Genomic DNA, 14,085 nt, shown 5'->3' with positions numbered 1-14,085 from the left:
GCCTTTTCTTTCCTATATGCCCTGCAACTTGATTATTTCTTTCCCAGAACAAGAAAACAGAAACTTGTGGGCAGCACTGAAGTGATATCAACAAGTGTAAAGACAGAAGCAATTACGATTTCAAAACTAAAGCATAGGTGTACAAAAATGATAATGAAGCAGCTCTATGAAATTAAAATAAGTTAACATATACATAACTATGTCAATCAAAACTAAAGAAATAAATGCAATACCAAAACAGCAGTGGGAAGGAACTACCCTTTTGTGTAAATGCTTAAAGTATAAAACAAAACATATAAAGCTGTACTGGTTCTAATATACAAAAAAAAATCTGATTTCAAAAATGTTCCACCACATCAAGAAAAGCTTCCTTTAAAGGCACTTTGGGAGAGTCTACATTTTATGCGTGTTATCTAAAGGAAGATCAACAGTAGTGAAATACTCAAGGTGTTGAAGTTACTTTGCCTAGAAAATGACACAAATGGGCTTCTTATCAGGTCTTCCCTGTTTCTTATTCTTTCCAAGTATATACTTCACTGGCAAATGAAGAAATGTTTGAAAGTTTCCAGAAAAAAGGGTCTGAAAATATTTTACTGATCCAGGGATTTGAAGAAGTTAGTTATTTAAGAGCCAAGTTTCCTTTAGAACAGACAAATTCTGTTAATTTTTTCTTTTCAAATACTCACACTGGTAGAAGGATCCTGCATGGATTGGCACCATCTGACTGCTTCTACTGTACATGATCGCACAGTCTCTGTACGGCCATGATAAAAGTATCTTGTCATAGCTGTTTCATAGCAGCAACCAGGGCTACAAGAAAAAATGAAAATAAGAAAATGTATCATGAGAAAGAAAATGCTCTAATGTTATTACAAAGAGAGTTTACCTAATAAAGCTGGCTTTGGTCAGAGACTAAGTTCTACAATACAGACTACAACTGAGATTTTCAATAACAAAGAGGCTGTTTTCAACATCAAAGAGCAAAATGTACTGTGGCCTGGTATAACAGGAAATGTTTCAAAGGCTTGGCTGCTGTCAGGTTGTGTACATTGGCATCTGTGGCAGGTGGCGTGAGATGCCCCCAGTGATCCCCGCCTCCTGCAGATGCCCTGGGATAACCCCTCACACTGCGTGTGGGATGCATTTAGTGTCTTCCTTCTAATGAAAGGAATATGACAGAAGTAATGAGATGTCACTTCTGAAATCAGGTTACAAAGAGAGCTCTCTCATCTCCTTATTCTGAGGAAAGCCTGCTGCCATGCTGGGAGTTGCCCTGTAGAGAGGCCCAGGTGGCAAGAAACAGAGAGGCCTCTGGACAACAGCTTGGGAGGAAATGAACCTTACTAATAACCATGTGAGTGAGACTGTACGCGGATCCTCTTTAAGGGGTGCCTTCAGATGAAGACACGGTCCTGGCTGACACCCTGACTACAACCTGACAAGAGACCTGAAGCCAGAGGCACCCAGCTAAGCTGTGCCTGGACTCCTGACAGACAGAAAATGTGAGATGATAAATGTTTGTTGTTTTACGCTACTAAGATACGGGATAATAGAGTCCTTGGCCTTTAGTTTCCTCCTACAGAACATGAATGACTCTAGAATTAAGTAAAAGCATTATTTAAGAAGTTCCCTAGAATGATGACTGTTTTCCTGGGGTGGAGAATGATTTAACAATTTTTGGTACAAAGCTCTCTTACTTTCCTGGTGACAGGAATTTAGAGTTAAAGCAGTCAAACGGAAGAGTAAAAGGTCTGAACGTGGGCACTAAGAGGGCTCAAACAGTTGTTTTTTTTTTTTTTTGGCCATGACATGCGGCTTGTGGGATTCTTAGTTCCCTGACCAGGGATTGAACCCAGGTCCATGGCAGTGAAAGCACCGTGTCTTAACCACTGGATCACCAGGGAATTCCCGCAGTTATTGAGCCTCCTCTGTTCAGTGTTTCTATAAGACTCTCCCTGAGCTGAAATAGTATCCTTTCAAAATGTGAAGGAGAAAGTGTAAATAAAAATTTAAACCACCAGGCTTCCTTGGTGGTGCAGTGGTTGAGAGTCCGCCTGCCGATGCAGGGGACACGGGTTCGTGCCCCGGTCCGGGAAGAACCCACATGCCACGGAGTGGCTGGGCCCGTGAGCCATGGCTGCTGAGCCTGCACGTCCGGAGCCTGTGCTCCGCAACGGGAGAGGCCACAACAGTGAGAGGCCCACATACAGCAAAAAAATAAAAAATAAAAAATTTAAACCACCACTAAAATAGCATTCTTTAAAAAACGAAGATAAAAGCAGTAAGAATGAATGACAAAATATCACTACTCTGCAACCTGTAATGAAATAATAGATCTTGGTAATGATCATCAATGGCCACTAAAACCATTAGGTAAAAGAATCAGGGAGGAAACTTTATAACGGATGTTGGCTAACAACTGAACTCACCCTCAATCTGAATAGGATGTGATAGGAAACAAATAATATTAACTATTTGATTTACTGTTATAAAAAATAATAAAAATAATCGATTACTAGTCTCAAGTTGCCAAATCTATCTACCAGTTTATAGGAAACATGGGAGATTGAACAACAATGTTTAACAGTCTTTTTACTTAAAGGGCAAATACATAGAACAGTAATATAAATTTATGTTAATGGACACACAATGTAAAAAGATGTAATCTGTGATAAAATAAAGAGGGTGGTACAGAGATGGATAAAAGCACAGTGTTTGTATACTATTAAAAGTAAGCTGGTATTATTCAAACTAGGTTGTTATAAATTTAAGACGTTAAATGTAATTTCCAAGGTAGCCATAAAGAAAATGGCTTAAAAAATACAAAGAAAGAATAGGGAAATCAAAATGGTACACTCCAAAAAAAAATCAAAATCACTACTACCAAAAAAGAAAGTAACGGAGGAATTGAAGAACAAAAACACGTAAGACCTACAGGATACACAGCTAAATGGCAGAATTCTCCCTCCTTATCAGTAACTCTCCAATCAAAGGCAGAGATTGGCAAGATAAACAAAAAACATCATCTATATACTGTCCACAAGAGATTCTGTTTAGAAACAAAGACAGTAAGAGGTTAAAAGTAAAATGATGAAAAAAGATAGTAACCAAAAGAGAGTTTGAGTGGCTATACAATTTTTTTTTCCATTAGGAGTGGCTGTATATATATCAGACAAAATATATTTTAAGTAAAAAGGATGAATGAGACAAACAGGACATTATTTACTGATAAAAGATTTAATTCATCAAGATATAACAATTATAAAAATATATGCACCAAACAACAGAACTATAAGATATATGAAACAAACACTGACAGAGTTGAAGAGAACTAGACAGCTCTAAAATACTTGCAGACTTCAGTACCCAACTTTCAATAATGGATAAAACACATAGAAAGAAGATCTAATAAGGAAAGAGAAGACTTGAACAACACTATAAATAACTACACCTAAAAGACATATATAGAATATGCTACTAAGAACAGCAGAATACAAATTCTTCTCAAGTGCACATAGAACATTCTCCAGGACAGACCATATATTAGGCCACAGAATAAGTCTCAATAAATTTAAAAAGACTGGAATCATACAAAGTATCTTCTTCAATGGCAATGGGATGAAGCTAAAAAGCAGTAACAAGAAAAACTGAAAAATTCACAAATATGTAGAAATAAAACAACAAACTCTTAACCAATTGTTCAGGGAGAAATCACAAGGTAAATTAGAAAACACCCTGTGATGAATGAAAAGTAGAACATACCACAATTTATGGAATGAAGCAAAAGCACTGTTCAGAGGCAAATTTATGGCTCTAAATACTTACATTAAAGAAGATCTCAAATCAGTAAACTAACTGCACACTTTAAAGAATTTAAAAAAAGAAGAGCAGGGCTTCCCTGGTGGCGCAGTGGTTGAGAGTCTGCCTGCCGATGCAGGGGACACGAGTTCGTGTCCTGGTCCGGGAAGATCCCACATGCCGCGGAGCACCTGGGCCCGTGAGCCATGGCTGCTGAGCCTGCGCGTCCGGAGCCTGTGCTCCGCAACGGGAGAGGCCACAACAGTGAGAGGCCCACGTACAGCAAAAAAATAAATAAATAAATAAATAAATAAATAAATAAATAAAGAAGAGCAAACTAGCCCCAAAGCCAGCAAAAAAAGAAATTGAGATTACAGTAGAGATAAACAAAATACAGAAATGAAAAATAAAGTTAACTAAACCAAAGTTGGTTCTTTGCAAAGATCAACAAAATTGACAAGCTTTTAGCTACACTAAGGAAAAAAAGGGAGAAGACTCCAATTACTACAATCAACTATGAGAAAGAGGGCATTACTATTGACTTTACAGAAATAAAAAGGATTGTAAGAGAATATTATGAACTGTATACAATAAATTGGATAGCCTAGATGAAATGGACATATTCTGAGAAACACACAAACTACCAAATCTAACTCAAGAAAAAATAGAAATCTGACTAGATGTATAACAAGTAACAAGATCAATGAGCAATCAAAAACCTCTGAACAAAGGTAAGTTCTGGACCAGATGGCTTCACTGATGAATTCTAATACTTAAAGAATTAACACCAATCCTTCTCAAACTCTTCCAAAAACACTGGTGAGGAAGGACCATTTCCTTACTCATAATATGAGGCCAGCATTACCCTGATACCAAAACCATGCAAAGACACTGCAAGAAAAGACACTGCAAGAAAAGACACTATAGACCAATACCCATTATGAATATAGATGCAAAAATCCTCAACAAATTACTAGCAAACTGAATTCAGCAGCAGATTAAAAGGATGATACACCATGACCAAATGGGATTCATCCCAGGAATCCAAGGATGGTTCAACATATGAAAATCAATGTAATATACTACATTAATAGAATGGAGAAAAAGACCTATATGATCATCGCAATTGATATAGAAAAGCCTTTGACAAAATCCAACCTATCTCTAGTCACAGATATGTGGTCTTATACATAAAACGCTAGAGTCCACAAAAAACTGTTAGAGCTAATAAAGGAATTCAGCAGTTTCAGGATATAAAGTCAAAATGCAAAAATCAGTTGCATTTCCATACACTAGCAATAAATAATCTGAAAAGAAAATCAAGAAAACAATTTACAACAGCATCAAAAAGAATCAAATACTTAGGATTAAGTTTAACCAAGGAGGCAAAAAGACCTGTACACCAAAAACTACAAAACATTGAAAGAAATTTAAAAAGACATAAATAAATGCAAAGGGACCCCATGTTCATGGATTAGAAGACTTAATATTGTTAAGATGACAATACTACTAAAAGGGATCTACAGATGCAACGCAATCTCTATCAAAATCCCAACGACATTTTTACAAAAATGGGAAAACTCATCCTAAAATTCATATGGAATTTCAAGGAACCCAGAGTCGCCAGAACAATCTTCTTTTCAAGAACTAAGGTGAAGGGGACTTCCCTGGTGGTCCAGTGGTAGAGAATCCGCCTTCCAATGCAGGGGACGCAAGTTCAATCCCTGGTCAGGGAACTAAGATCCCACATGCCTTGGGGCAAATAAGCCCGTGTGCCACAACTACTGAGTTCGTGCGCCTCAACTAGAGAGACTGCATGCTACAAACTACAGAGCCCGTGCACCACAACTAGAAAAGAGAAAACCCACAAGCCACAACTAGAGAGAAGCCCGTGCGCCACAACGAAGAGCCCATGCACCTCAAAGCAAAGATCCTGCATGCGTCAACGAAGGTCCTGCATGCCGCAGCTAAGATGCAACACAGCCAAAAATAATAAATAAAATAAATAAATAAATAATAAATAAATCTTAAAAAAAAAAAAGAACAAAGATGAAGTACTCATTAGTTCCAGATTTCAAAACTTACTGCAAAGCTACAATAATCAAAACAGTGTCGTATGAACACAAGAAGAGACACACTGAACAACACACTGACCCAGAAACAAACCCTCATCTATGGTCAATTGATTTTGGACAAGAGTGTCAAGACCACTCAATAGGGAAAGGACAGTCTCTTCACAAATAATGCTAAGAAAACTGGATATCCATATGCAAAAGAGTGAATTTTGATCCTTACCATACCCCCTACACAAAAATTAACTCAAAATGGATCAAAGACCTAAAGTAAGAGCTAAAACTATAAAACTCTTAGAAGAAAACATATGGGGAAAGTTTTGTAATACTGGATTTGGCAATGATTTCTTGGATATGACACCAAAAGCACAGGCAACAAATGAAATAAACAGATAAATTGGACTTCAAAATTTAAAACTTTGTGCATCAAAGCATACTCTCGAGAATGAAAAGACAACCTGCAGAATGAGAGAAAATATTTGCAAAACACCTATCTGATAAGGGTTTCATATCTACAATACATAAAGAACCCTTAAAATTCAACAACAAAATGACAACTGAATTACCAAATGCACAAAGGATTTAAATAGACATTTTGCAAAGAAGATATACAAATGGCCAATAAACACACGAAGATATTCAACCTCATTAGTCACTAAGGAAATGCAAATAAAAACCACAATGAGATACCACTTCACAAGTACTCTGGATGGCTTTTTTTTTTTTTTTTAATAGAAAAGTAAGTGTTGGCAAGGATGTGGAACAATTATACATTACTTTGTATATTGCTGGTGGGAACGTAAAAATGGTATCCACTGTGGAAAACAGTTGGGCAGTTCCTCAAAAAGTTAAACACAGAATTACCACACAGCCCAGCAATTCCACTCCTAGTTATTGACTCAAAAGAATTGAAAACAGGGATTCAAACCAATACATGTATGTGAATGTTCACAGCAGTGTTATTCACAATAGCCAAAAGGCAGAAACAACCCAAGCATTTGTCAACAGATGAATGGATAAACAAAATGTGGTATATTCATACAATTGAATATTATTCAGCCATAAAAGAACAAACACTGAAAATACTATCCTAAGTGAAATAAGCCAGATACAGAAGGACAAATAATGTATAATTCCACTTAGAGGAAATATCCAGAACAGGCGAATTCATATAGACAGAAAGTGGATTAGAGATTACCAGGGGTTGGGATAGAAGAGAGAATAGGAAATTATTGCTTAATGAGTACAGAGTTTCTGTTTGGGGTGGTTAAAAAAAAGTTTGGAAATAGACAGTGGTGATGGTTGCACAACACAGTCAATGTAATTAATGCCACTGGATTATATACTTAAAAATAGTTAAAATGGCAAGTTTTATTTTATTTATATTTTACCACAATAAAAGAAGATAACTGACTGTTGAAGGCAAAAATAGTAGTGCATCATGAGGTTGTTAACATATGTACAAGTATAATGTATGACAACAATAGCACAAAGAATGAGGTAAGCATAACAGAAGCATTGTTTTAAGGTTCTTTCATTATACTTTAAATGGAAAATATCTGAAGGTAGATTGCAAGTTTAAAGATGTATTTTGTAAAACCCTACCAATAGAAAAAAAACCAGTGTAGCTGATAATGGAGATAAAAGGAACAATAAAAAAAACTAGGAATTCAAAAGAAGATAAAAAAACAAAGAAACAAAAAATAGATGGGGGCCTCCCTGGTGGCGCAGTGGTTGAGAGTCCGCCTGCCGATGCAGGGGATACGGGTTCGTGCCCCGGTCTGGGAGGATCCCATATGCCGCGGAGCGGCTGGGCCCGTGAGCCATGGCCTCTGGGCCTGCGCGTCCGGAGCCTGTGCTCCGCAGCGGGAGAGGCCACAACAGTGAGAGGCCCGCATACCGCAAAAAGAAAAAAAAAAAAAAAAAAAAAAAATAGATGGGATAAAGAGAAACAGCACTACTGTAGACTTAAACCCAACCTTACTGATAATTATATTAAATGTAAATGATCTAAACACCCCATTTAAAGATACATATTCTCAGGTAAAATTTTATTTTATTTTATTTTATTTTATTTTATTTATTTATTTTTTTAAGCTAATTGGGCCTCTCACTGTTGTGGCCTCTCCCGTTGTAGAGCACAGGCTCCGGACGCGCAGGCTCAGCGGCCATGGCTCATGGGCCCAGTCGCTCCGCGGCATGTGGGATCTTCCCGGACCGGGGCACGAACCCGTGTCCCCTGCATCAGCAGGCGGACTCTCAACCACTGCGCCACCAGGGAAGCCCCTCAGGTAAAATTATAAAAAGGAAGATCAAGGAGCTTCCACTTCTGCTTAGGATGTAGAAATTCATAACATACCATCTCTCCTATCCTAAAAATGAGTAAAGACTGTCTAATCTATAAAACCATACCTTTTCATGAACCCACCTGAAAACAGGCTGCAAGAAAACCAAGCGATCTGAATTCCAAAGAATGACAAATCTCTCTCAGAAGAGAGCAGGCACCTCAAAAATATCAAGGTAATGAAAAACAAGGAAAGACTGTTAAAGTGTCACAGATGGAAACTCTAATAACACTGTTGATGAAAGTACAAATTAGGGCACAGTGCCAACTGGGAAAAACGTAAGAAAAAACACTGGGGAGTTATGACAGAATAGCTATAGTAAAGATAGCCTTGGACTTCAAGACTCTGAAAGTGGAAAATGAATGGTCCTCACCGTCCATGAAGTCTATAATAGGCCAGCTGAAGTGCCAGCTGAACAAAGGTATCAGGGTGAAGCTTCTTCTTCTTGGTTAGCTTTTTGCCAAAAGACGTAAAGGCATAGACCAAAAGCTGCAGATCCGATGCCTAACAAAAAGAATGAAAGACGAACAGTGAAAAAACACCTAAGGAGAATACCCCAAAGATAACCAAAATATCATTTGCATTAAAATAATCATCAGACATAAATAAAGGTATCAAAGTTGTAATTTTTAAATGTTTTATGCCGTCATACTTGCATGATAGCCAAATATTCATATATAGTAGTTATAAGATAAAGTATCACTATCAAAGAGAAAAGTGAAAAATCTACCTGCTTGAAATACTGGGCTTTAGCTTGACTGATATCATTTAATACTTTTTCATCCACAGTGAAAACAAGCTCCTCTGGAAGTGGTATATTCCGCACTTTATCTGAACCCTGAAAATAGGGAAAACTTAAAAATATTATATCATACAAAAATATGAGGAGAGCTTACCTGGTGGCGCAGTGGTTAAGTATCTGCCTGCCAATGTAGGGGACACGGGTTTGAGCCCTGGTCTGGGAAGATCCCACATGCCGCAGAGCAACTAAGCCCATGCACCACAACTACTCAGCCTGTGCTCTAGAACCTGCGAGCCACAACTACTGAAGCCTGTGCGCCTAGAGCCCGTACTCTGCAACAAGAGAAGCCACCACAATGAGAAGCCCACGCACCGCAACGAAGAGGAGCCCCCACTCACCGCAACTAGAGAAAGCCTGCGCACAGCAACGAAGACCCAACGCAGCCAAAAATAAAATAAATTTATTAAAAAAAGTTATGAGGAGAAAGGGATGAAATATTTGTTCTAACATACCGTCCATCTTCCTTCACTCTCAAAAATTTTCTGATCAACATAATAGCTGATGCTTACGATAACCATTGCATCATAAGGAGCATGCTAAAATGAAAATACACAAGATTGTGAATAAGTTTTGTAAGTTAAAACTTGACCCATCCTTAAAAAACTAAAAATAGAACTACCATACGACCAGCAATCCCACTACTGGGCATATACCCTGAGAAAACAATAATTCAAGAAGAGTCATGTACCACAATGTTCACTGCAACTCTACTTACAATAGCCAGAACATGGAAGCAACCTAAGTGTCCATCAACAGATGGATGGATAAAGAAGATGTGGCACATATATACAATGGAATATTACTCAGCCATAAAAAGAAACGAAAACTGAGTTATTTGTAGTGAGGTGGATGGACCCAGAGTCTGTCATACAGAGTGAAGTAAGTCAGAAAGAGAAAAACAAATACCGCATGCTGACATATATATATGGAATCTAAAAAAAAAAAAAAAAAAAAAATTGGTTCTGAAGAACCTAGGGGCAGGGCAGGACTAAAGACACAGTTGTAGAGAATGGACCTGAGGGCACGGGGAGGGGGAATGGTAAGTTAGGATGAAGTGAGAGAGTGGCATGGACATATATACACTACCAGATGTAAAACAGATAGCTAGTGGGAAGCAGCCGCATAGCACAGGGAGATCAGCTCGGTGCTTTGTGACCACCTAGAGGGGTGGGATAGGGAGGGTGGGAGGGAGATGCAAGAGGGAGGAGATATGGGGATATATGTATATGTATAGCTGATTCACTCTGTTATAAAGCAGAAACTAACACACCATTGTAAAGCAATTGTACTCCAATAAAGATGTTTTAAAAATTTAAAAATTTTTTAAAAATGGAAAAATAAATAAATAAAAATTAGAGAAAATAAGAAATAAATATTAAATGTTTAAAAAAAATAAAGTACCTCTTTCAATTTTTCCTTATAAAAGTGGAAGACATTGAAGGGTTATGAACAGAGCACTGACATGATTTGTCTTACAATTTAAAAGGATCACTCTGATGGTTGTGTTGAGTTAAAAAGATAGTGTAATGGGAAATGAATGGCATTATGCATTTGGCAAAACCATAAAGCTGTACAACATAAATAGTGAAACAATGTAAACTATGTAATTCAGTTAATAATAATGTATCAATATTGGTTCATCAAATGTAACAACATATACCAATGTAAGATATCAATGAAAGGAAAAACAGGGTGCAGGAAAGAGAGCAAGTGAGCACTTTGTGCTTTCTCCTTAATTTTCCTGTAAATCTGGAACTTGCTCTAAAAAGTAAAGTCTACTAATTAAAAAAAAAAAAAAAAAACTTGACCCAATATTTTATTTTCACCTTCCCTCCACTCTTAACACATAATAAAATGCAGAATTCTCAAATACCTCACTTTGTAATGATAAAGAGATAGATATTCCACAGTATAGTAAGTAACTGATATATTTTATTTTCTGAGAAAGAACAAATATTTAAAGTCACAAGCACCTAATTAGGGCTCTTGAGGTAATGGGAAGGGATGTAAACATGAATAATCTAGAGAAAATAATTGCTATTTGTATTGGAAGTCAAAGGAGGTATACGTATGTACATATACAACGCTAAAATGTTCTGGAATTGTAAAAGCACTATGGAAAAGCAGATGGGGGTGGCAGACTAAATCTGAAGGCTAAATGGAGGATGGGTATGAACTTCTTTTGGTAAACACACAGTCCACTAGATAAGTATTTAAAAGCATAATGATTCTGTGTACATATCTATAAGAGTGTTCAATGTGGCAGAAATAATTCTCAATGTTTAAGGAATGTGGGAAAGATGCGCTGAGTTACAGGGGTGTCATAGTTTTCACAGCTGTATTTAGAGAAAGGAACTGTGGCTAGTGAATTTTCCCATCATTTATTCTGGAGGATAAACTTTTTGCCTTATCTTCTCCATGTTCCTTTGATGACAATTACATCACATGGGGTTTTTTCCCCTCTGGGTTAAGGATACCACTTTACATTACACACAGTTACCATTCATGAACTGAAAATGACACCACTAGCCTTGGAGAGAAAGAAGGGAGGTTTAAGATATGAATCCAGCACACTTGGGCCCAGTTTCAGAGGGGGTAATTAGGTGTCTTAAATATCGCCTTAACACTTCACAGCTTTGCTGCCCTGTATTACGGGCCCATGGAGCCTAGAAACACGGTATATCATTACCAGGTAAGCAGCCACCAAAGCACCAGGAAAGGCTTACTAGGGAGGTCAGTATAAGATGCAAGAGCAGTTCATCCTGCCTGCCAGCAACAGCACGTATAACAAGACACAGAGGTCATGGACAAGACCCTTTTCTAACAGCATCTCACAACTGTGTAGTACTTTGTAGCTTTACAAAGAACTTTCACAGATATTGCATATATTATTTCATTGAAGACAACAGTATTATACTGGAACCAGTAAGAAAGAGCATGACTGAAAGATATAAATCTTTGACTTATAATTTTATCCATTCATCTCCTGGCGGAAAGTTAATCATCAATTAAAAAAAAATGTTAGGAAATAGAAAAATAGAAAAAAAAGAAAATAGAAATAGAAAACAGAATAGAAAAATAGAAAAAGTTCAAATGCTTTCCTGATGCTTTCTTTGTTCATGTAAGTTTTATCCTTTTTTTTCATTTATATGGAGGCAATATGTGTAATATACTGTTTAATAATGTGGACTTTGGTTCTGAGTCCAAACCTTACTACTTACTAGCTACATAAGTAAGTTAAGTTCTCAAGTAAGTTACTTGAGAAAGTTAGTTAATTCTTTAAGTAAACTGCCTCATCTGTTAGTAGGGAAAACAATACCTAGTTGCATACAGCAGCTGTGAAAAATGATTTTAATCATGCTCATAAAGTACTTACTACAGATCCTGGCCCACAGCAATAATTAGTAACTACTGTTATTAACAACTAATGTTTATCACATGCTCCCTATGTACTTCTACAAAAGCCTACAACAAAGCCTATATAAGGAAGACAAAATAGTTGACCCCAGGATTTTAAATCCCAACAGGGAAATGCTATTATGTAGTATAATCACAAAAGTATATATTCAAGCATCAATGGAAGAGAGCAGCAATATGAATTTGGATTAAGAACAACTTAACTTTACAGTACACATACTTTACTAATAATGTTTTACATTGGTTAACTAGCATTTTCAGTAATCATCGTAGGTTGCAAGGGGAACCTACATGGAATTTTAAAAGCATACTGTCAAGTGGAGATCATCAGATCAATCTGATAAGTATATGGGTGACAATGCATACACATGAAACATGTCCATACACTTTACTACAGGAAAGCATTTCAGTTTTGCAAAGATATATGCTCATTATGGGACCAGTATTTTTATTCAAAGATAGAAACATCATTAAAGTTATTTTCTCCTGAATTTGAGCAAATAGCAGGATGTTGGTGCCATCAGTAAAAATCCAAGTAGCGCAAGGTGGTTTTTTTAGGGGGTTGGGAGTGAAGGAGGAAAGCAAGATGATGAGTTCTTGATGATGAAAGTAACTAACCCTTACAAAACAATGTAACATCCAGTTTGGACAATTTAACATATGGTGAAACAAAACTCTCAAGATGAGAATAATAGGTAAAAACTGGAAAAATATAACTGCAAGCTACCTATGTAGAAATGGTCAGTGAAACTACTGAACCAGAGAAAAGAGCAGACACAGGGGAAAACAGTTATGAATTAAGCTCAGTTTTAGAATCCAGAGACCCAAAAAGACTGTTAGGAGGTTGATGGCAGTGTCAGATGCATATGAAGAAGAGGGTAATCAACTGCAGCTGACAAGTCAACGAGAAATGGAGGGAAGAAGCCAGAAGGTAGTTAGCTACTTTACAAAGGACAGATTCCAAGGAATAGTGAGGCTATGAACCAAACTGAGGAAGTCAAGACGAATCAAACAAGGAGCTGAAGACAAAAAAGCTGAGGCAACTAACACAAAATCTTTTGTCAACACTGGACTCGTAAGGAAGAGGACAGACAACAAATCTTCAAAATGACTCATGGCAACCTTTCACCCTAATGATTTACTGTAGAAGATATTCTATTACCTGCACATCAACCACACCACCTTCCTCGGCAATAACAGCTACTTTATTTTTCTTTAGGCAATCAGCACACATCTCTGTGGTGGTTTGAATGAGTGATTCTACCAGCTAGGTCCCAAGGTTTGGTATGTGACCCAGGCCAGGCGAATGAGAGCAGCTAACTCCCTGGAATGTGCACGATTCACACAGGCCAATACAACAAATGAGCATTATTCCCAGGTCTTTTGCTGGAACAACTGGGTTTTAAAAAAAAAAAAAAAAAAGCTGGCTATTACCACAGAGAACACTAATCTACGAGGAGAGCTGTGAAAACATGAGACTGTAGGTACAACCATCACATGGTGTAGTCTACATAAAAATAAAGCCTAACATAGGAAAGTAATGCCAAAAAATGGAGAGAGAAATTTCTAATGAAAGCAGCTGGACACTGGAAGTCAGCATTACCCAAATTTAGCTGTACCCCTATGCCATAAATACCTTTGTAAGCTAATG

The 14,085-nt window shown here is 37.3% G+C and overlaps 1 protein-coding gene across 3 annotated transcripts in view; it reads right to left on the bottom strand.

Annotated features, from left to right (window-relative positions):
• The window catches only part of CROT (carnitine O-octanoyltransferase), a 71,219-nt gene that overhangs the window by 17,582 nt on the left and 39,552 nt on the right, over positions 1–14,085 (bottom strand). For all 3 annotated transcript variants that reach the window (XM_081244537.1, XM_081244539.1, XM_081244538.1), the window contains 4 exons: positions 9,470–9,553; positions 8,946–9,053; positions 8,589–8,719; positions 687–810 (listed from right to left, as the gene is read on the bottom strand). In XM_081244537.1, the coding sequence (XP_081100663.1) occupies positions 687–810; positions 8,589–8,719; positions 8,946–9,053; positions 9,470–9,553 (447 nt within the window). The remainder of the gene's footprint in view (positions 1–686; positions 811–8,588; positions 8,720–8,945; positions 9,054–9,469; positions 9,554–14,085) is intronic.

The sequence above is a fragment of the Mesoplodon bidens genome, assembly GCF_964165515.1.
Source record: "Mesoplodon bidens genome assembly, chromosome: 9".
In the NCBI taxonomy this organism is placed as follows: domain Eukaryota; kingdom Metazoa; phylum Chordata; class Mammalia; order Artiodactyla; family Ziphiidae; genus Mesoplodon; species Mesoplodon bidens.
The sequence above is the reverse complement of the archived record's forward strand: the minus strand, read 5'-3'. Positions and strand labels throughout refer to the sequence as shown.